Here is a 23,593-nt window from a genome sequence, read left to right on the forward strand (position 1 = left end):
ATAGGGGCAGTGTCATCCTAGAAGAGATCACCTCCATCAGTACTAAAATGTGTCATCATAGGATAGAGGTGAACTTTGTATTGATTCGCAGTGTAGGCTATCATGACAAGTGCACCCAAATCATGCCAGCAAAATGACCCCGCACAGCATAACTGATATACTGGGATGCTACACATTCAAAACTGTATTTTCTTGGTGTACACCACATTTACACTCATCCACTTGTGGAGAATGTGCTGAAGATGTGTGTGACTCATCTGATCATATCACTTTTTTCCATATCTCACTAGAACCGTGTCTATGGTTTTTACACTACTGAACGCTCAAATGTGCCTTTTTTATAATTATGCAATCCTACCATAATATCCATCTCTATGTAGTTGTGGTTGGTCTGTTCTCTTTGAAACAATTTAATATTGTCCTGCATTGACATTCTCAGTCACCTGAGAAATATAAGTCATATTAATGATTTTGAAGTGAAAAAGACATAATTAAAACCTCTGCAGTTACTTTAAGTTCTATTGAAAATAGAAAGAAATAGCAATTGTTACAAATCTCACAATGTAATAAGCTCATTAGGCATTAATTGACTGGTCAGAACTGGTTAAGCAGCCCAGGAATTGTCATTAGGAATTGTTAGCTGATGACAGTTCCAGATGGTAATAAATTATTTGACTCTTCAAACCTTGTGCTAACACTCAACAACCTTGTGCTCCTCTAAGCAGCTGGCAGAGGATCTGAAAACACCTACAAACATAGTACAATAATAAAAACATATCAAATAAATGTCCAAAGTGTCCAAATAAGAAATTATACTTATGGGGAACTGTGCAAGTCAAGGCAAGACAAGAAGACAAGAAACCACTCAGACAGAACTGCTTGTATGCTGACCAGAAAGGCAAAGTGAAGCAAAGGACCTTCAGGCTTAGCTGACACACGAGTAGTGCTGCTTTCTTTTTACTGTGCAGCGTTGCTTACATAAAGACAAGTAACCTTGTCACAAAAGTCAATGTGTAAAGTATGCAAAAGAACATCTAGAGAAGCCAAAGACATTTTGGAAACAAGGGCTGCGACTGATGAAGTGAAAATGAAACTCTTTGGCTACAGTCACCAAAGATATATTTGGAGAAAATAGGAGCAGCATCTGATGAAAGGAACACCTTGCCAACTGTGTAGCAGCCAGTGGCACGGGAAAGACTGCATTTCAAAGCAAATCAAATCAAATTTATTTGTATAGGGCTTTTTACAACGGATGTTGTCACAAAGCAGCTTTACAAAGCAACTTACAGAATTTCGAATCTTAATAGAGTTTAAATCTTTTCATTTAAGAAATTATTAAAATATGTAATCAGCTATGGATACTTAGAACACTGTCACTTGTTTTTCCTTGGCGATGAAACAGAGGCTTTGCTTAAAGCAGCATTATAAATTTGTTCTAAGAAAAAAGGTGAGTTAGTTTTATTTAAAAATTAAAGTGGTATAGCAAGTTAGTCTTTATCTTTTAGGGTGCTTTAAATGATAACATCAGGTTTTAGCACCTGTGATAAGTGTCTGATGCTGTCACGGTTGGCTCCTCCCACTACTCAATGTGCTCCTTTGTTTTGATCTTCCATGTGTTTGTTTTGGTTTTCAAGTCCTGCCCCTTGTTTGGTTACTCTGCCCCTGATTGTTTTCACCTGTCCCTCGTCTTCCCGGTGTGTATTTAAGCCCTGTGTTTGCCCTTTGTTTTCGCTGGTCTTTGTATTGGTCTATGTTTGCTTTGTTTGAATCCCTGTTGTTGGTTGTTTCTGGTTTATGTCATGTCTGCCCCACAATCTCTCTGTATTGGCTCATTGACCCTGGACCGTTATGACCCTGATTTTGGATTTGCCCTGCTACCTCGCTCCGCATTACAGATGCCTATACTACTATAGAAGTGTGCAGGAGCAGTATCATAAAACCTTATCAGTGCATAAGTGAAGTTGGAAGCTGGTCATTTTCATTTTGATTCTACATGACACTTATGAGTCGTTTCTTATACAGTGGACCCATTAATAAGTTAAGATAATTTTCTAGAGAGTCTATCTGGCCTAATCACTCATCGCTTTTGTACCAAAGAGTCAGCTCATTAATAACCAAGAACAGAACTATGCAGTTTGTCTCAGCATGATTAGTTTAACTTATCACAAAAATAACATTTTTGTAGAAGTTCATGAGCTTGAGCTAGCAAGGAATTCAGTTTTTCCTCTTTTGGACTTCCTTTGAAAATTCCTAAGATGAATAAAAACTTTGTTTAAGCTGAATGTAAAAATAGACATTGTTGAGTAATGATGTAATGTAATCTAATATTTCTAATATTTTGCTAAGAGCTCTCCTCAGTGCTGGCCATAGGGCTCCTTTGTAAGCAGTGATGATTTACTTTGGCAGTGAATCAAAGTCCGCTACTAATTAAGGCTCACTTACTTTCTGTAGATCGACATAAAATAAGTAGCTTGAAATGACTTGCCCTGGTCAGTCCCATCAAGCCTGAGCAGTCCTCGCATTCCTGTGTTTTAGGACGCTATCAGCTTCCATGTCTTCCACCAGTGCTGGGTTAAAAACACATAAGGCTGATGAAAATACAGGAAATAGATGGAGTCAGTTTCTAGGTTTTTGCGGCTTATGGAACTCTCAAGGCTGCCAGTTATGTAAATGTGCGAGAGCTGGATTACTGTTTTTGGCACGTACTGTATGCCAGAAATCCCAAAACTCTTGATGGAAATCGGAATGTGGGCGACTCCCTGTAAGCACCTAATATTGCTATTGAATATTCAATAGCTCATATCCAATAAGTTGCAATAATCATGCAAGCCATGTAGCAAACAGCACTCGTATTCAGAGGTTCCAGGTTTATGTTAATTGATGTAACTCACTGGCAAAACCTTTAAAACGAGTACTCCAATATGCTACATTCAGTATTAATAATTACCTCTGTGTCTTGTCGGATTTAAACGGATGTTAATCATTTCTTCACAGTGCACTTTCAGCTTGCATTTTTGATTACGGTGAACTCAAAAGAATGCCTTTCAATTTCTCTTTCAGATGCGCGTTTGGGGAAAAAAGAAAAGAAAAAAGAGAGAATCTTATAACAGTTGCGAGCTGTCTGTGTTTAATACGGTCATTTCTACTTCTTCTATCTCGCAGTTGCTTTGCAACACATCCGTCTCCATGATTATTTCAACTGGTGCCAGCAAATGACTGTGACCCCTTTAATTTAGCCTGTGATGAGGGCCCCTCCAATTCTCCACAGTCCCTTTTAAAGCAGAAAAAAAAGTAGCAAGTGAAAGCAATGTTGTTGCCATGGCTACCTGCTGGCAGCCTCCTCAGTGTACCGAAAGCCCCCACAATGAACAGCACTGGCTGTTCCCAACCTCCAGCCTGGGTGGGAGGGGTGGAGCTGCTTGGAAACAAGGAGAGGTCTCTCTTCCACCGAACCAAGGCTGCTGGCTGGGGAAAGAGCAACAAAAGGCACAGCATAAATACAATGTTGTCTCCTGTGGCCGGGTGCTGGGCGCGCTCTGTATGACCTGACCGCTGCCAGGGACTGTCATGTGTTTGTACGTTTGCTCGACAGGTCGATAACAGGGTTGGCTACTAATTCGTAGGCAAACGCCAACAGATCTGAAATAAAGTGGGGTTTGGTAGGTGAACATATTTGTCCACCATCTCACTCTAGTCCACGGCTGAACATGTGAGAAGAAGAAAAGCAAGGCTTGGAGACCATTATGTGCTTTGCCGTTTAATTTGAAATTGGAATTGTCATTCATATCTGATGAATTATTAAGAAGTAAAATGACCATGTTACTGGCACACTTGCAATAATGAGGGATTCATCTGGTTGAATCTGGTGCTGCATAAAGGGGGAGAAATTTTTAGTGGATATTTACATCAAGTCATTCCATGAGATCAAAGTCAAATGGACATGCTAATTTGACAATAACTTTTTTTGTCCTGAATAGGTTCAATTCTATATTGCTCTTAAAATCAACATATTCATTTTCTATGCTGAATAACACTAAGAAATCCATCCTCATCATACTGAAGTTGTGATGAAGGGTAAAGTATTGGGGGGAATATTTCATGCAAAATTGGCTGCTGCGCTCCCATTATCAAGGTTAGACGTCCTAATGTCAGTATCTTAATAGCAAATGACATTACCTTTCTGTGAAGACTGCAATTTTGCAAAACAGACCCTGCCAAGAGTGCAAAAAGAACAAATTATCAATGTTGAAAAAAACACACATTTTCTCAGCTTTTGAACTTCACTCTTCTAAAGGCTCAGTTGACACTCACTCCTCATCATGGCACTTACTATGACAGTACATTTATGGCCTTTGGGGGGATCTTACCCAGGTGAGGTGATCACACCCCAGTCTTAAGCATGTGTTTTTTGACAGGTTGGAAAGCAAAAGATACAGAAAAAGTATTACATTTTTCTTCAAATTAATGTTTATTTGTTTAAAATTTCATATGGAATTTTCTACACAATATAAAGGGCAACTGCTGTGTTCAAATGATGTATAAAGATACAAATCTACAAAAATGGAGATACATTATTTTTTGAATGACAGTAACAATATTTTCTCCCCGTACATTGCAGCAGGTGTTTTGGAGTCAAATAACACTGTTTTCATAGAATGAAATCGATATAGATCAATGGATCTTATAACAGCCTCAAACTAGCAACTACACAGGAGATTGAAACACATTCTTAAAGTTTAATGCTTGTTAAGGTACTGATATTTTTGGATCATTTCTATTGGTCCATTAGTCATTAAATGTTCACAGAATGTAAATATTTTGTGTCTGGCCTTATGTAATGAGGTAAAAAAATACACATAGAGAAGAAAAAAAAGGAAAAAATGGAGTTACAAGATTTTCCTGTTGTAACATTTTTATATTATATTATTACTATACCATATTACCAATATATCAGATGGTAGTTTAATAGGTATCTATATATATTGGCCATTTTCTCAGGTACCCTTACTATACAGTATAGCAGCAGTTTATAGACTTACAATTACTGCAGTCCTTTTCCACTGATGGACAGAGTAGATGGGGGCTGATAAAGGGGCCTAAAAATTGCACTGGAATGCATACCTAAATATAAGAGTCAAGAGTCCTGCAGAGAGTGTTACGTAGGTATGAAAGACCACTTAATAGTGGTAAGTATGACATATACAAGGTGACAAAAGTGAAAGCTCCCAATAGTCCAAGAGTGTTTCTTGTCAGCTGTCAGCAGATTCTAATAATCAATATCAAGAGCTTGGCCAATCACTCGACCTTGCCACTGAAAAGCAAAATGTAGGACCTTAACGCAGGATTACTTATTGCTCCTTTATGCTTCAGAGTTGAATTAGCTTTATTCACACTGACCCAGCTGTTCTCAGATGACTCATGGGTTTGAGGGGGGTTAGATGTCAGTGCTGACTGCAGTGAGTGTGGCCCTCAAAGGGAAGATGATCCAGGTAATGGATCTGCACTCAGAACACGTAATACCTGTACTGCTCCACATTGCTCTCTCCGTTACTTTCACAACCACCCGTTTACACGCTGGGTAACAAGTACAGTCTGTTAACCCCTTAAACTGCAGGCTTACTTTTCAGTAAACTATTATGAATTCATATGTAAGCTATGTACAGTATTTATGAACTAAAGTACAGGCCTGCTAATGCATCCTTAGTTTATCCTTTTTTCATTTTGTTCCCTAATGCTACATCTATGACCAAGTGGGAACTGGGAACTTACCTACTTCCAATTGGAAAAAATCCATTTTAATTATTCGCAAACTTGTGATTCCCACTTGGAAATTTCTTAAGAGTTCCCACTTCTCCCATCCTAATTCATGATTAGCAACATGAAGGGACACATACAACAATAAGAAATAGAGAGTTTCTAACAGGCTTTTAAGTTTCTGTGTATGTATGTTATCGCAACATACAGAGGGATACTTGGAAAATTGCATAGTTAAGCTGTTTTGTGCAGGAATTTTGATCAAATCACACTCTTTCATGTCTTTATTGTCACTTTGTTAATGATGAATTACCATAGCTTTTTAAAATTAACGATGGACTTAACTAAACGGGTCTTTAATTCACATACACTTTTGAAGCTTTTTACATGCACACGTCGGCCAAACAAGTGCGCCGTAATTTTACTTTGTATGATGCAGGTTTAGAATTCACATAGAGCTGCCACTGTTTTCCATTTGTAACATTTAATGGAAATGATTTTTCCTCTCACAAAGTTGGTGTCATACATTTAAAACAAAATAGGACTGGTTGATACAAACATATTGGTGGTTGTTTAATCTGATAAGGTAGACCTTTATCCCAGCTCCTAAATTACTAACCAATGAGAGACCTCGAATGTCTGCATCGAGAAACTATGGAGAAAAACAATCTGGATTGGAAATTTTTCTGGGGGGTCTGAAGAATTTCAAATGTTTTATTTGAAATAAAAATTTAACAATGAAATAGGAGTGTTACTCCAGTACTTGCAGAGTTTAAATTCAATTCAAGTATGATGATTATATTTAAATAATAATAACATAATGTTAAATTTAAGTACTTACTAAAGTACTTATGTACTTATTAAAATAATTAAGTACTTATTATCTATATATCTATCTAACTATCTATCTAGCTTTCTATCTATCTAATAATTATATTATAAGAGCACTTGTTTGCCAAATGCTTCTGAGCTTTATGAGTGAATGCTTTTGCTTCTAAATTCAAATCTCTCCCTTCTTTTCTTCTTCCATCTGTGTTTTTCTGAGTGTGTCTCTGAGTGTGTTTCGTGGGGCTTCTCTGTATGCACTTGTCTGTGTGTGTGTGGATGCAGTCCTCCGCAGTGTGTGTTTCAGAGCCCCCGCAGCTGCAGATGCGGTCGCTATTGGACACAGAGGTGGTGGTGGTGTGTATGTGTGTGTGTGTGTGGAAGAGTCGGCTGACCCCTTGCTGCCCCCTCCTCTGCCCCGCGGTAACACACTGACCTTGGCCCCAGCATAGAGAAGTACCGCCTGCAGCCCCAGCAGCCTGAGCCCTCCCTGTGCGGCAGGTGGACACACACACACACACTTATTCATGCATGTACGCACAAGCACGCACACGCAAGTTTGTATTCCTGTCTTTTGTGGGTATTTACATTGTCATCTGTATAACTGTAGTTAAACGCTACTGTGCTTCATCATTGTGGGTATTTACATTGTCATCTGTATAACTGTAGTTAAACGCTACTGTGCTTCATCATTGTGGGTATTTACATTGTCATCTGTATAACTGTAGTTAAACGCTACTGTGCTTCATCATTGTGGGTATTTACATTGTCATCTGTATAACTGTAGTTAAACGCTACTGTGCTTCATCATTGTGGGTATTTACATTGTCATCTGTATAACTGTAGTTAAACGCTACTGTGCTGCATCAAACTCAACTGGAACCAACTGTAAGCCTCAGGAACCGAAGGGAAGTCTTTACACTTCTTTCAGGGTTTTTGAGTAAAATATTTTATTATTATTAAGCATGAAGTGACTAAGGGTTGTCACTGTTATCATGTTAATGAAATGATAATAACACATTAATAACATGCAATAACATACTGATGAAAAAAATTATTAAAACCACTCATTTTAAAATGCTGTTCTGATATTTTCCTAGTTTCACCCTTTGAGTCATCTGTAGCTGTGCAGGCTGAAGCCTAGCTGTTCACATGCTGTATTTTGCTATGATAGAATTCATGATTATCCTCTTGTTCAAATACAGTTTTAAATGCCTTCTACAATAATACCTTCAGCACCTTTAGCAGATTACACTGTACAGTACTAATTAGTGACCAATGGACAAATCAACAAGAAGCTAACAAACAAAAGCAACAGCAAAGTTAAAAGTTACGTGCCCCCAAAAGCCTCTACTGCAACAAGAACCCACAAACTACATAAACAAAAACAATAGTAAGAGGCTACAATCATGGTAGTAATCACTGGTGGTAAATATTATATATGGACCATTCTACGGAATTAGTTCAAAATACAGCCCCCCTTAAAAAAAATTAAATAACTTTACATCTTAAATATTTACAAGGACTATGTTATGATTTATTTAAACCAAATGCACACAGCAATAAGCTAAATATATACAAAAACATAATTTATAGGGTTCTTTCTTTTGGGTGATGACTGTCTCAAACCCTAAACCCTAAATTTCAACTTGTAAAAATAACACTTACATTTTCTTCAAGTTTTCATGATTTAAAGATCTGTTGGCATTCGTTTTAAAAGTTAAAATGGTCTCAAGGCCACATGGTCAGCAATCAGATCCCATTGTTTTAAAGCAAGTCTGAAAGTCTGAAAAAGAGTGTCTAACATGTTAACCATGTTAGTTAATATCTCAAATGTGGTTTCAACTTTGATTTGGAACCAGTTTGGGAGAATGATCCATATACATTTATTGGTTGGAACAGCCACTGTTGCCTGCACTGAATGGCAGTGATGAAAACTGTAAATTGCATTCCTCTTACGGAAATCATGTGACTTTCTTGTTCATATTCATGATCATCCTGCTTTCAAATGATAAAAGCTTTCAAAACATTATTAAGTTACTGAAAGCTTATTTTGTCCACTTTATATATATATATATATATATATATATCCTGCCTTCCACCTGATGACTGCTGGGATAGGCTCCAGCAACCCCCCTACCCCCGCCGTGACCCTGAGGGAGAAGCGGCTTAGAAAATGGATGGATGGATGGATGGATATATAGCTGTAATAACGTGTTTTTTTTACAGTAAAAGCATATTTCTTTAGAACCAAATTTGGACAAATAATAGTAAACTGATCAAATAATAATAAACTGATCATGATTAACTACACAAATTAATTTGGTCAGGTGTATTATTTCACTGCCTTAGAAAAAAACATTGTTTTCCTTACTGGGCCAAATGTTCTCACCATATTGCACAATTTTATGTTTTCCATCACTATAATGGCCTTTGGTCTCCACAAAGAGCTAAATGCATGGCCACACATAGACACACGCGCACACATGCATACTGCCTGCTGGAGAGATTGCCCCCCTTAAGCAAGCACAGGTCATGTGTCTCTGGACTGAAGCACATGCAGTGGAACGGTGGACTTGCTGGCAAGAGAAGAGCAGCTGATTCTGTTAGGCTTTAGCACAGGGTCACTTTCCTAAACTGTTCAGCAGTGAAATACATGAAGAACTCATTTGCATTTAAATGTATTTAAGCTGTTACATGAGTTGTTTTTGTATTTTTCTGAGCTGGTCTAAAGTCACAGTGGTGATGGATGTAGAAACACATACTGATGCTCCAGTTAGGACTGGTGCAGTGAGCAGAGCAGAACAAAGACTACTCCAGTGTACATGGTTTCTATGTAAAATGCTCATTTAGAAACGTATGGCCTTTTTTCTCCTTTCCGCAGTACAGCACAGCACAGTATGGTACAGTTACAGATCTGAACCCAGATCTATTCGCACCCTGTTCGAGTACCTTAGTCTGTTACCCATCACACAGCAGAAATGTGAAAGTAGGCGGAGCTCTCTGTAGGTATGTGTGATCACAAGATTTCTCTGTTAATCTGCCCTTAACAGAAAACATGAAAAACAGCAATGAAGGAGCTTCAAAGGGCTCTTTTAATTTGCATTTGGTTTTATGTGAGAGTCACAGACAAGCATTCTTGCTTGGTAGTTTTTTTTTTTAATAATGGCTCCAGGGACATCGCATGACAATTCTGTGATGATTGCATTTGACCAAGCAATGATCTGCACTATGTCTAGCCCCACCCATACGTATCTGTACTGTACATCACTGCCTGGTGGAAGAACATCATTAGAGCTCGGAAGCCTTTTTTTTTTTTATATATAGCAAAACACAAGTTATCCATTTGTAATCCACTTGCAATTAATGACACACACACACACACACACACACACACACACACACACACACACACACACACACACATATATATGTATATGTAAACCACTTATCTCTCTGGGTCACATGTTCTGGAGGAGCCTATCCCAGCGGCCATTGAGATGAAGGCAAGATGAGCTGCCTGCACAATGATTGATAATTGAGATGAACTGCTGATGCATAATGTATGTATTTATCTAATAATAAAAGGTGGTGTCAAAAGGACCATACCATACATTTGTCTTTCATATTGTTCTCTCTGTTGAGGTCCACTTATAAATTTGTGTGGTTTTATATACCAACAATGGTCATAATTCATTTTTACGTGACCATTTTCTAACCTCTCTTTATCCTTTTAAATTAAACAGTGTCTTTAAAGCTGAAATTAGTTAAGTGAGTTCTGTTCTGTATTGTGCCTCACTCAAAAAGCACCCAGAGCTGAAACACTGCTTAGAACTTCCATGTAAATGGGTGGGGCTAAACTGTTGCAGGCTGAATAGATGGATATATGAAAATAAGTTGGTTTTTGTGACATCACAGATACAATGAATTCAAAACTGGCTGTTTATCCAGTTCCATATATAAAATGGATGTGCTGGATAGCAGAATGCACATGTTTTAAATTTAAGAGTATTTACACATTACTTTAAATGTCTTTACATTAAAAAAGAGAGTTTTCCAGTCTAACAGGTAAAGAAAGAAAATGTATGAAAGTGATATTTTCAATTGATTTTGGGAAAAAAACCTTTATTATTCCAGGTTATAATTCTAAAAAACAGCCACCATTGGCCATATTTAGCACATTTAGCACATCTGATACATTGCATGCTTCTGCAAGAGAAATTCTGAGTACTGTACATCATGAGTCCTGGTGGAATTGGACCTTCATTTGGATTGGGTAGAAGTGCTGCTACAGGGAATTGGAAAAATCTGCGCAACACACATGCCAGACTGTCCCTAAGCAGAGGGGTCTCAGTGGACATCTTACAGATGAAGTGATGGGACAACATGCAAAAACAGCCAGTGACAAGTGACCTGTCTCACCCAATTGCAACTGCTCATCTTTCATTTTCCCAGCTCTAGTCAAAACAGCATGATGTCATTCGCACTCACAATACTCCTTATTGTTTTAACGACCACACCTCAGATTTTTCTTGAAAAAAAAAAAAAAAATTTACAACAAAGAGGCGACTTCAGAAGAGCTCTGATGTTTTACCACTTAAAATATGACTGTGTTTGAAATGTAATCTTGCTTTACACGTAATCCTTTGACTTTTTCCCCAGACAAACACTGAGGTCAATTTAGTTGGACATAATTTAGCCTGAAAATTTTTTTTCCTATGTCCAACAAGAAACCATAATGATTGTTCTGCGTAGCTCTGACAAATAGATTTTTCAGTGTGAAACGTGACACACCTTTTTAAATGTAAGGCTTACATGACAATGGAGTGCTCCACAATAATAATTCTACAGGGATTTGTTCTTCAGCCGAAGCAGCTGAGAAAATATCAGTAATGCAGCAGTGTCACAATTCTGAGCAATTTGGCATAGAAAACGGTGGGAAATTATGGATCTTTGTAAAATGCTTTTGCAGCATTGTGAGAGCAGAGTGCAGGAAGGCAGCGGGAAGTGGCTCAGCAGGAGATGAAATTATGGCACTGTGACCAGGACCCTCGAGCTGGGAGGGGGTGGGCAAATGCTAAAGGCTGGTACTCCTGCACTCTTCTGTACTGCTCAGTAATTTTCTTATTGACTGTGGTCTCTGTCTCCTAGATCGCTTTTGTCTTTTCTATTTGTGTTCTGAAACAAAGTCGGGCCAAAGAACATTAATCTTTTGGGCAGATGAGTAACCACTTTATTTTTCTGCTTTGCTTTGGCATGATTGCTGTCACAGCCATACATCTATTAAAATGTGAAATAATAGTGCAGAATCAATCAGTGCCAATACATTGTGTGTAATTAAATAAGCCCAACAATTAAAATGTTCATCCCTTCTCTCAGAAGATCCACATTTTAATTCATCACTCTCATAACTATACTTTATATATTGCATCATTTAGATAAGCAAAAAGATTGATAACTGAATCATAAGCCTAGAGTTTAAAGAGCTAATTGGTTAACTGGTAGTAAAATGGATTGTAGATCATATGCAGTCAAAATCATTGTTCAATACATGTAATTAATTTTTTCTGGAGATACTTCAGAGGATATTAGATATAAGACCATCCACTTGTTAAGAAAGTAATAGGAGAAAATGTATCTTTTAAGACTGAACTAGAGGTGTTTTCTGCTTTGTTCCTGACACTGAAAAATGAACAACTTGTACTTAAAGGGAATTCCAAGATTTTCATAATTCAGTTTTTGAAAAAGTGGTTTAATGTGAAACCAAGAGGTGTGATGTTAAATGGTTCTTTGTTCAGAAATGGTACATTTTTTACAGTGGTGGTGATAGGAACCAGGTGTCACCTGGTCTGCAACATAAATACAGTCATTATATTCAACTTCCAAAACCACCACTGAACCTATACAAGTCATTTGAGTTTTATATGAAATGCTGATGACTTGGCAAAATATTTTCTTATGGACTTTTTTGCCTCATAACATCCTGTATGCACCTGTCTGCCATGAATGTGTAAAAATGTTTTTACGCCAAAAGTGTGATGCAAAACTATCATAAAACAATGTCTCAGACATCACTGTATTCATAACCATGTCATGTCCACTTTCTCTGAGGAATAATTAAACTCTTCAGAAGTCTGGTTCCTATCACCACCACTGTGAAGCCATTTCACATCAAAAATAAACTCTAAATGAATTTGTTTACATCTTAACCATTTAATTACTGCAGTAATGTCCTGATGTGACAACACTACGTTTCGGCTTCCCTGCCATATAAATGGTGTGTAAAAAAAGACAGCACCCATCCTACACGGAACTCACATATAAAAATATAGTGTACTAAACAAAATAGTTTGAAAGTATGATGAAAGGAGTTTATTGACGATTATGAATGTGTAGTTTGGTCTGATGCACTAACTTGCTGTTTAAGTGATATTCACAATGATGTAAACCATGTAGTACTCCTATGAGTGTCACTGTAAACCGTATGAATAATAACCTAGAAAAACGATAGTGGCCTAGAGGATCACAGATTTTGAATCACATCACGGCTGCTATTCACGTTGTTTTCATATTTTAGTTTATATTATTGTAAATTCATTTATTTTAGCTGTGCATGCCATTGCTTTTGGAACAAAACCTCTTATCTCTATTTTTGTTGCTTCATTTTTTATATGTATATACAACATAAAAACAGCTACCTGCAGCCCTTTATGCTGTATTCAAATTTCACAGATGTCACAAGAACCAAAATGGTGCAATAGAAATGTTTAAAAATTACTTGGAAAAAAATGTGTTGCATTAACTCCTATTCAAAGTTCTTCTCGTACCGTTATCACTAGGGCTGTCAAACATTTAAAATAATAGCATTCTTACATGCCTTATTTGCTCATGGCGTTTTCCATTTAAAAAGCAGGGCAATATTTTATAACTATATATGTGAAGAAAAATGTATTTATTAGTTTCAATAATTCACTGGTATTATTCATTTCATAACATTAATGCAGTTCACACAAACCTAACCTTACAAAACCATGTCGTTTCCAAAGAGTGAACACAATTTCAAATTTTCATCAAAGGCATTCAGTGAGAGCAACAATGGCTGCATCTTTTAAGTCCCCTGAAACTGATGCCTCTGCCTCTTATACCACTATATTACGTCTTGCTTTGGCTTTCCATTTTGTCATCGCTTTTTGATAGTTTGCTGTTAGTTGACCAATTGATGGTTCTCCTGTCCAAGTCCAACATAGCCTGCATACTCCAGTGTTTACATTACCAATATTGTCAATATTACCAGCACAATTGGTTACATCTGCCTAAATCTTAACACATTGTTGCCTCAGTGGGAAAGAAGATGTAAAAAACATTTTAAAGGCAAATGCTCTTTTATTAAACAAGCAGGAAGGGAAAACCCCTCCTAAGCGCTGCTGAAATGGCCAAGAGAGCAAGCAACACCATAACACCAGTCCATGGTGACCCACTGCAACTATTCTGCAGCCCAACGCAACAAAGCACCAAAAACACATCATGCTAACATTGACAACATATTCACACATTAAGTCTTTCCTTACCAGGAGCACAGCACCTCCAAGGAGCATCTGCACATGGCTTCTCTGCATGGTCACACCTCCTGTGCTCCCATGGACGCATGAGCCAATAGCAGTATGTTACACTACTTTGGTGATAAAGAATTTGACAGTATTGCAGTAGCTTGAAATGACGAATGTGAAGGCTACAATCACAAAGTTATGACAACAGCACGTGAGTAGCTGGGCTTCAGGGTGGATCTATGGATGGTTCAAAGGGTCAAGCAAGAGAAATGTATTAACAACATTAAAAAATTAGTACTGTTCATAATCTATTGTGTTAACACATCTGATTAACACTGTTAACTTTGACACTGTAGTTGAAATATTTTTACATGTTGTGTTACATAATGTTGGAGCTACATACTAAGGCCACTCAGACAGCTGTGGGTGCACAATAGAGGATAAATGAGCTGCACGTTAGAAATACAGGGCTGCAGGATAAAACCTCTACAAATACAGTATTACCTGTATCACCTGTATAATATCACCTGTATTTAGAAATACAGTGAGTGATGTACTTTTATAAAGTAGTATAAGCACAGAATAACACAGTATATATACAGTAAGTAATGCAGTATCCAGTAGTTACTGGAAGAACTACTGTCAGTAAATTACTGTAATTTATATATAAAAATATAGACACTATATTTTTAAGGTGAAATGTTGATATGAGATACAACTAATTATTAAATGTAGCCTATAATTGTAACACTACAAATGGCAAATTCTTTAGACTGTGTTGGCCTATATAAGCTTGTATAATCTTATCACCTCAAACCAACTGTTTCCAATTTGTGTGGTCACCGTGTTTGTCTGTGGACACTGGAGCCCACCTAATCGCTTTGGGTCCACTCTGCCACTTAGCCACAGCTGTAATCAGAGGTGGGTTGTTAGCTCAGAGCCCCCACCACCACTCTCTCTCTAGCTCTCTCTTTGCTGGGGAGGCAGGAAGAGGCCAGGTTTCTGGCAATGTCCCATACATGCTCCCATTCCTCCCATCCGGAGAGCCTGATTCCAGTTCAGCCCTTTACAAGACATGCCAGGACCCTTTGTGTGCCAGCCCAGGGGCAGGCTGGGCGAGCAGCCTCCTCAAGATGTCATTATTCCAGGGGAAATTGCTGCTCTCACTCGCGGCTGCAGCTGCCTGATACAGTGTCTCAGAGAGAGAAGTGTCGGGAACAATCAGCAAGAAAAGGGTCCTCAGAGTGAACTTGAAAAGCCATTTCGAAAGACATGAGCATATCAGTTTCTTCTTTATTTTGAGTAATAGGCCATTTTGTAATGAAACATCTTCATGGATGTACATGCAATTCATCCTCTTTTGTAGACAGGCTTTTTTCTCCTTTGTTTTCCATAAATTACAGCTCTTTCTTACACCTTGAAGTGGCCAATACTAAATTAGGCAAAAATAAATATATAACTAGAACAGCATTCCTGACATTTCAAAACCCAGTACTTCCATTCATGGATTTTCAATGATTCCGAAATTACTTTGAATTGCAACGTTAACTCACAATACATTTTAAGAATTTTTTTTTTTCTCCTGTAAAGTTTCCATTTTGGAAATACGTGGCTTGGTTAAGATAGCAACAATATCTTAAATGAGATAAACACTAATTGTTATACTTTATTATAACTACATCTTTAGAAATGAAAAGTGTTAGTCCTGAATCCTAGATGCTGCACAGAAAAAGTTTCAGCCTGAGCCCTGTTTTTTCTGAGAAAATAAAATGATGTGGAATGGTGGGCAATGAAAGTGACAGCATCTGACTGTACATTATCATGAATATTCAGAGGGGATCAGATGGGGAGAGAAACAGTAGGAGGAACAGTGGGTTATCAGTGATGCAAATTAGCTCAGAGTCCTATACATTAATTAAGATCCCCAGGGGAGCAAATGTGTGTTATGAATATCACGTTCCACAGTAAATTCTTCAAAAGACCATCCACTATACTGCTCTACATAGCCACAACTTGGCAGTGTAAATAAAATATGACATGTTTCTTGAGGCATTTTCTTGCTTCTGTTGAGAAGAATCAGGTTACCTGTGTATGATGGTGTAGGAGTTTAATGAGGGAAAGGCTAAATTCTGCAGAGCTGCGGCTTGGAAGGAACCCAGTTTGACACCTCTGGTCTAGGAGCAACAATAGGGTGGCTGTCAAACAGTAGGCCACACAAACTCACAGAGCAACGCTGTGCTTATACAAAGTCCTAAACTGCATCTAGAAAAAATGTTAGCAGAAGAACTGTTTGTTGGATAGATTAGGTTTTGATGGAGGTCACGGTGGCCAAGCAGCCACGTGCAAGTGCATCAGCCGTAGTGGCGTAAAGCCCAAAGCCAGTGGTCTCTGGAGCAGCAGAAATACATTCTCTAGAATGATCAATTACATTTCACCATCTGAAAGTCTAATGGATGAGTATGGGCTTGGTGGATGCCAGGAGAAAGTTACGTGCACAAATACTTAGTGCCACCTATTTTGGCTGAGGAGAAATAATGGTCTGGGGATGTTTTTCATGGTTTGGGGACCTTTACTGGTGTTAATTCTACAGTATACAATGACAGCTTTCAGCTTCAGGACAGCCAACTGCGAGCCAGGTCTTCCTAATCGACAGTGCCCGACCTCATTAATGCTGTTATGGCTGAATGGAAACAAATATCTGCAGCCATGCTCCAAAATCTAGTGGAAAGCCTTTCCAGAAAAGGAGGACCACCTCTAAAATTAATTAATGATCATGATTTTGAAATATGATGCTGGATGTGAAATTTGAGTGTAATAATAACATATTAATGTTTACTTTTTAATGATAATATAGTGCAGAAGTTGAAGAGAATTTGTGCAGCATTTAGAATTGAGGACTAAACTGCATTGATGTTTGTGATATATTTATCCAAACTGTAATGTATTGAGTTTTGATCTGTATTCTGTTTTTCTATGCTTCTATTTTGTATGTGAAAAAGGATAAAAGTCATCTGACTTTAATGAAAAATGTCAGAAAAAGAGTGATATTGTAAGCCTACAAAACAGAATAAAGGCTTCTCTTTACTGCTCCTATTTGAACATTCTCCCCATCAAACTTCTGCTTTTGTCATATTCTTTGACGTTACACACAGCAAGTTAAGCTTTCTTCCACTGTCAGTAGGAAGAAAGCCTCCCTCTCTCTCTCTCTCTCTCTCTCTCTCTCTCTCTCTCTCTCTCTCTCTCTCTGCCCTCCCCTTTAAGCGGGGAGGTACTCTACCATGCCTCGGCTGCCGTGGCTCACACAGAGGCGGGAGGGAGCGGAGCAGACATGTCGGAAACCTCCCACGAGGGGCCCCGTGTAATTCGATGCACGCTGTTAAAGCTTAGAGTATATTGTCTTCTCTTGCTTATGAAGCCTCCACCCACTGGCCCACCCTACATTTAGCGGATCATGTGACCGTGGTAAGTCATTTGCAAGTACAACAGTTCTCTGTGAGCCCCCATTCATTTCCTGAGAACTACCCAGAGCAGCTGAGAGGAGCCGAGAGGGGAGGGAGTCTCAGAGAGAGAGAGAGAGAGAGACAGACAGAGAGAGCGGACTGTATAAGGAAGACACTTTCTGCCGCTCTGCAGCTCCCGATCAGGTCTGTATCTGTCTTTTCACTCCTATTTTTTCTTATGTGTTCCTGTTCTGTTCTTTCCTTGTTTTGGTTGCTTTGTCAGTGTCACTGTGCATCTTGTTCAGCTGTCATTGTAGTGTCATGTCAGATGACAAATCAGATTACTTCTTCTTCACTATTGCCTTACGTTTTTGTATAAGCATTACATGCGACACTGTGCAAGGGGTATATTAGGAATAAAGTAAGAAATATCCTTTCATTTCCACTGTAGTTATATTTAAAGCGTTTGTTTGGAAGAGTATAACTGAGCAGCATCTCGGCAGTTCTGGCAGAGTTGTTTTTTTCTCTCCTATCGCTCACATTGTAGGTAAATGTTTGGACTTTTTTTTTGCTGTCACACTGATGCAGAGTGTTGGAGAGAACTTGCAGATCTTGTGTTGAGACAGACAGTGCTTTTCTGGGTTAAATATTGACACACTGTCAGAAAGGTGCGCGTGAGTGTGTGTGTGTATGATGAAGAAGGAGGAGGATGCTTACGAGTAGCCAGCGCTCTTTCTCTACACTGGCTTAGAAAAGTTTGATCGTTGTCATGAATTTGTGTTTATGCATATGCAGGTTTATGAGGGTGAAGAAAGGGCATGATGGGCTTGCTCGCTTGGTAACCGTGGTGACCAATGGGTTAAGGATTGGAAGGCTCGGGTGGCGGTGGAAGGACACCAGGGGGGTGGGAGGTGTATGTGTGTGGGGTGGAGGCTGACGGGGCGGGTGTTGCATGGGTGGCGTCTTGGATGTCATCTGCTCCTCTGGCACTTGTAGAGGAACAGTCATTGGTATTGATGGCTGGCTGTCAGCGGCCCGGTGCAGTGTGGCTGTGGGCTGGCCCGTGGCTGTTCTTTTCAATTACAGCAAACCTGGCCAGAGCTGACAGCAAAGGCATTTGTACTCAGGGAGCAGTGTGGGGGTATGGTATAGGGTAGCAGTTTGTGTGTGTGTGTGTTCTGACCTGTGGGACTTTACCCTGTGTTAATGCTTGCCTGTAACTATGAGGCAAGCTGGGCTTCAGCTGCCCCCCTGCTGCTAAAGGCTATTGAGTCTGAGAGATTAGGTCCTATTTAACTTGCACTCTCTCTATTTATGAAGCCCACACTCCAAGAAACTGAATAGTCTGAATGCGTGTGCCTGTCATGGCCAACGTGAACTGTACAAGTTATGATATTACATTGAAGAAACTCTTATTTTTCAACGTATCTGCCATATCTGTAGTCTTTGAAAGCCAGAGGTAATCGTAGGATTTCTGAACCAATCCAATGCCTCATGAAGGTGGAGCTCAAAGTAAGGGGCGATGGTGCGCTTGTCAACATTGTCTGACAGACAACAAGCGTGTCATTATCACATGGATGTAACACAAGTTATCACAGATAAAAAGCCCCCCCTCCAAAAGAAACCCCGAGCAAATAGGCATGCAGACGTGTTGTTATCAACTGATTTGGGGGTCAGGTTTTTAGGAGGGGCATACCTGTACATTTCGCCACAATTCAGCACCCAATATTTAACTAGATAGCCTTGTGATATTACTTATTATAATTATGTTCTCAGTCAATGTTTTTTCTGTTAAGAAATAGACTTTTTGTGGTAATCAACTGTATGCTACATATGTACCTGGCAGAGATTATGTTGAAAATGCTGGAGTATTCCTTTAATTCCATTTTAATACAGTAATAGCTAATCCATTTGAGATATTCCATATATGTAGAAAGCTAAACATGTTTCACAGATCACTTCTGACCTATACCAATCAACCATTCATTTGATTCGTTTCATTGTTTGGATTGCCCTTGCCCACTATGTGGCTTTTATCTGGAATATACTGGAGGATTTTGTCCCTTGGTTGAAGGTTGCGATCAGCCAGGTAAAGGGCTCAATAATAGCACCCAATCATCATAGGAAAGTCTGCTTATCTTCTTATCACCAAGGTTAGCCCCAGTTTACTCAGCTGTGCTGCAGGATTCCATTAAAAGTCCAGTGTGGGCTCCAGTGGAGGAGTGAATGAGGGAACGCTCAAGGTTAGCACACCTCTGTGTTGCCTGGAGGACCATACACATGGGCTAAGGGAGGGGGTGAATTATTGATGGGCGCTGTCGGCTGCAGGACACCTCGCTGGAGGGATCAGCTGGCAGAATCCCTGAAAAGCTCCATGCATCGTCCTAGCAAGCAGGCTCTAGGGCCAGGATATAGGCAGCGAGAGAGCCCTGGACCGGGCCCATCTGTGTCCAGCCGGGCCTTGAGGTTTTGGGAAGGCCCAAACATCTCCTGACCTATCAGTTAAGCTCGGAAACCGACCTTAACGACAAATACCAAAGGGTGCAGCAGCACACTGAAGGAAAGTGATGAATCTGGGGTTGTCATGCCGACTGTACAGCTGAGGAAATAAAGCCATTCAGACCAGCCCCCTTTAGAGAATGGAAGGTTCAGAAATGTATTTTCAATTGACATGCTAAACTGAGTGACTGGTGTGGTGCACAGAGAGGCTAAGGAGAAAAAAAAGGGTCAGAGAAAAACATGAATACATTGCATCATGTCATGCTATATCCTTTCATAATAAAGTTCATTTCATGGTAGTTATCTGGCATAGGTTACAGCATATGAGAAGCTGAGAATGTTTTACTCACTAACAACATTGACTCAATTGACTCAGTCATGCTTGGCACACATACAGCAACTGACGAAATGATGTCACCTTTTTACTCTATGAAAAGCCCAGACCTCGTTTTGAAGCAAAACACAGAAGTAACCAAATGTAATACTAATAAAATAGTAATTATAATACTAGTAAAAATAATATTCTTATTAAATAAGATGAGTATGTTGGTAAAGCAATGTTTCATTAATATTAATGATATTAATTAATTATTAATTACCACAACATGATAGGTAGGAGCACTTTTTTGTAAGAGATTTTTTAAGGGCTCATATCCAACACCCAAAGGTCGATGTGTTTGCACTTATATGGTTTTATAAACTAATAACAAATTTATTTTTACACTACAACCTCTCTATCACTTAAAATCAATCAGGCTTTTTTGTTACTGTGTTTTTAAGACTGACATATGTAAATGAGCTCTGTTTTAATTGGCTGCCCTGTATTGCCTCATTCATGAAGCAGTTCAGACTGAAAAACTCTTAACTTCACTGTGAATGGGTGAAGCTAAACTGCTGTATACTTGATATAGAGTGAATGCTGTGTTTTAAAACTTTCCCTTTCATTAGAAAATGAGAAAAACATCAGTTGTCCATGATAAAATAAAACTGTTATTTAGCTATTAGCTTTACAGCTAGCATGCTGGCCATGTAAAAGTGTAAAATGATGGTAACTAGCTACATAACCCAATGACCAACTTACCTACAACATTCAAAACTGTATAAAGCAGCAAAACAGTCCCATGTGAGTTATGAGATTATCTGGCATGTTCAGTTCTTTATTGTTTTTTACCAAAAGACGAAAATCAATACTGTGTTGCTGCGTTAGCAGCATTTTAGTTTCTTACAGCAGTTTTGTTGTCTAGGGCAGTTTTTGAGCAAAAACTTTAACTAAAGTATTAAATTAGGATAATTTTTTTTTTTTTTTGCCTGTCTTGTCTGGCAGATTTGCAATCAGAATTATGGTCAGACTGCTTTACTGTGCCAAACAAATTTACTTTTCCAAAATGAGCACTATAGATTATAGGCTCATCTTGTCAGTGTTTCTTTCTTTCTTTATTTATTTTTTAATTATTTAATTTCATTTTGTTTATACATTTGATATTTTAATGAAATGTGTTAACATCATGCCAGACTTGACAGGCCAGGGGAATCTGTAAAGAAGGGAGAGGAGGGATAAGGGGGGTGGAGGGGGGGGACACAGCGCAAATGCCACGGCGATGGTTCACCAACTGCTGCTCCTGAGAAAAGAGAAGAAAGTGTACCTGAGACGTACAGCACCTGGAAATACTGCACAAATGACTGTGATGTATGTGTATGTGGGTGAGGGTGTGGGTATGTGTGTTTGTGAGTGCAGTACAGTATAAATTTGTCACAAGAAAATTAGGATAATTTGAACTGAAGAAATGAATTCAGCACTATGGTGAGTTCAAAATAGTTATTCTGCCAAGAAAGTCCCACCTCCAAGCTAGCGGGAGAGCAGAGCAGAGCTGCATCTCGATGGCCTTCAGCATGTTTGTGCTGCCGCGGTCCTCCGCACGCTGGGCAGAGGAGGAGAGGGCGAAGGGCAGTAATGAGGAGGAAGGAGGCCAGTGTGGAGGAACCGCAGTCCTGTTCTCTCCAGCTCCTCCTCATTTCGACATTTCGCTAAGTTGACAAAAATGTTCTTGTGCGCGTCCTCTGGTGTATTCAACCCTTGACCTGTGTGTCCAGCGCTGGCTTGTTTACTGAACGCGGTGCAGAGGGAAGAGGGACCGGCTAAACTCTGACACAGTCAGCAAGACGCGGAGGGGCTGCGCTGCTCACTACAAATAATTTACCGGTTATAGACCGTTCGGCGGCGAGGGCGGCTAGAAATCCACACGGAATAAGGATCAGCCGGAGCCTAATGAACACAGTCAGTAGTTCGAAATAGACGATGATGAGTTGCCCGGAGATGAAGCCCAGCATGAATCTCTCTGACAGTAAGAGGAATCGCAGTCTGCGCTGCTTTAGAAACGCAGCCTGTCTGCCACTTTCAGCTCGTCGTCATGGCAACGCGGCCAGCGCAACGCTACTAGCTGTCCGTTTAACCTGAGAGAACTTTCTGGAAGTTTACAGACCGAGCTGTGCTAACCAAACCTAGCTCACTGGCTAATGTTATGACGGGTTTGGGTCAAACTGGAACCCCAGCCGTGCGGTCCAGTTTCGAGGAAAAGGAGGGAGAAAAACTTCAGGAGGCTTCTTTCGTAGCTGTTATGCTGCGTGTGAACCCTGTTAACAGCTGTAGGTCAAGCGTTTTGGGGAGAAATTAAGCAAACAACATGTGCTATCAATTTGGAGCTAGCAGCGTTGCGCGGTGAGGGGCCCCAAGTCACGTTAAAGGGGAACGCCACCGATTTTTCAAAATTTCTGCATAATTAAATGGTTAAGATGTAAACAAACTCTTTCAGAGTGGCCTGAAACCACTGGGGGTTTTGGATAGTAAATAGAAAGGATATATTTGTGTTGTAGACATGGCAGTCTCTGGTTCCTATCACACAGAAAAGAAAACATGAGCCAATAAGGTTCTCAAAGAGACATTTCAATCAAACTAGCTCACGTGAATTTGTTTTACATTAATGTTTAGCTTTAATTCATGACCTTGTTTAACAACACAGCTTCTCTCACTTTAACGTGCCTCAAGTCTGGCACTTATTGTAAGACAGCATATTAGGTGAAAATAAGACAAGCTAGGTTATATTGAAAGCGGAGGCCAGCACATGTGAAGCACGAATGTAAACACAGCTGCTAATAGATTATATTAAGTGGGCTATGAGTACCGGACTGGGTCTAATTTCAGTTTAAAAATACTCTCACAAGGACTTCCTGTGTTACTTAACGTATCAGTGGACTAAACCTTGTTCTTTTCGCGTTTTTTTCTCGTTTCAGTAGCTGTTTGGCCAAATACCTCGTGAGGGTAGTATAAATATGAGTGTTTGCGTGTGGAAGCAGTGTAAGGATGTAAGGAGGTTGAAGTCACGTTTATGTTCTCTAGAGAGTGTTATTGTATTGTACGCTGCATTGCTCAATCAGTTTGTGCATTGCTCAATCGGTTTGTGTGGGTGGGTTTGTGAGAGGATGTGTACTGGGCATGCACAAGTATGTGTGCTGGAAAAAATCTGGATAAAT

At 39.3% G+C, this 23,593-nt stretch overlaps 1 protein-coding gene across 3 annotated transcripts in view; it reads left to right on the top strand.

The window, feature by feature from the left end:
* Positions 1-17,444: 17,444 nt before the first annotated feature.
* The window catches only part of klf12b (Kruppel-like factor 12b), a 67,645-nt gene continuing 61,496 nt past the window's right edge, over positions 17,445-23,593 (top strand). Inside the window, exon 1 of one of the 3 annotated variants that reach the window (XM_017695188.2) lies at positions 17,445-17,770. Coding sequence is in view for 1 of the 3 variants with exons in the window: in XM_017695187.2 (XP_017550676.1) it covers positions 22,362-22,407 (46 nt within the window). In the remaining 2 variants the exon portion in view is untranslated. Of the gene's footprint in view, positions 17,771-22,216; positions 22,408-23,593 lie in introns of those variants that run through there. The other 2 variants (XM_037539316.1, XM_017695187.2) reach the window with 2 other exon arrangements.

Source organism: Pygocentrus nattereri, chromosome 6 (assembly GCF_015220715.1).
Source record: "Pygocentrus nattereri isolate fPygNat1 chromosome 6, fPygNat1.pri, whole genome shotgun sequence".
In the NCBI taxonomy this organism is placed as follows: Eukaryota; Metazoa; Chordata; class Actinopteri; order Characiformes; family Serrasalmidae; genus Pygocentrus; species Pygocentrus nattereri.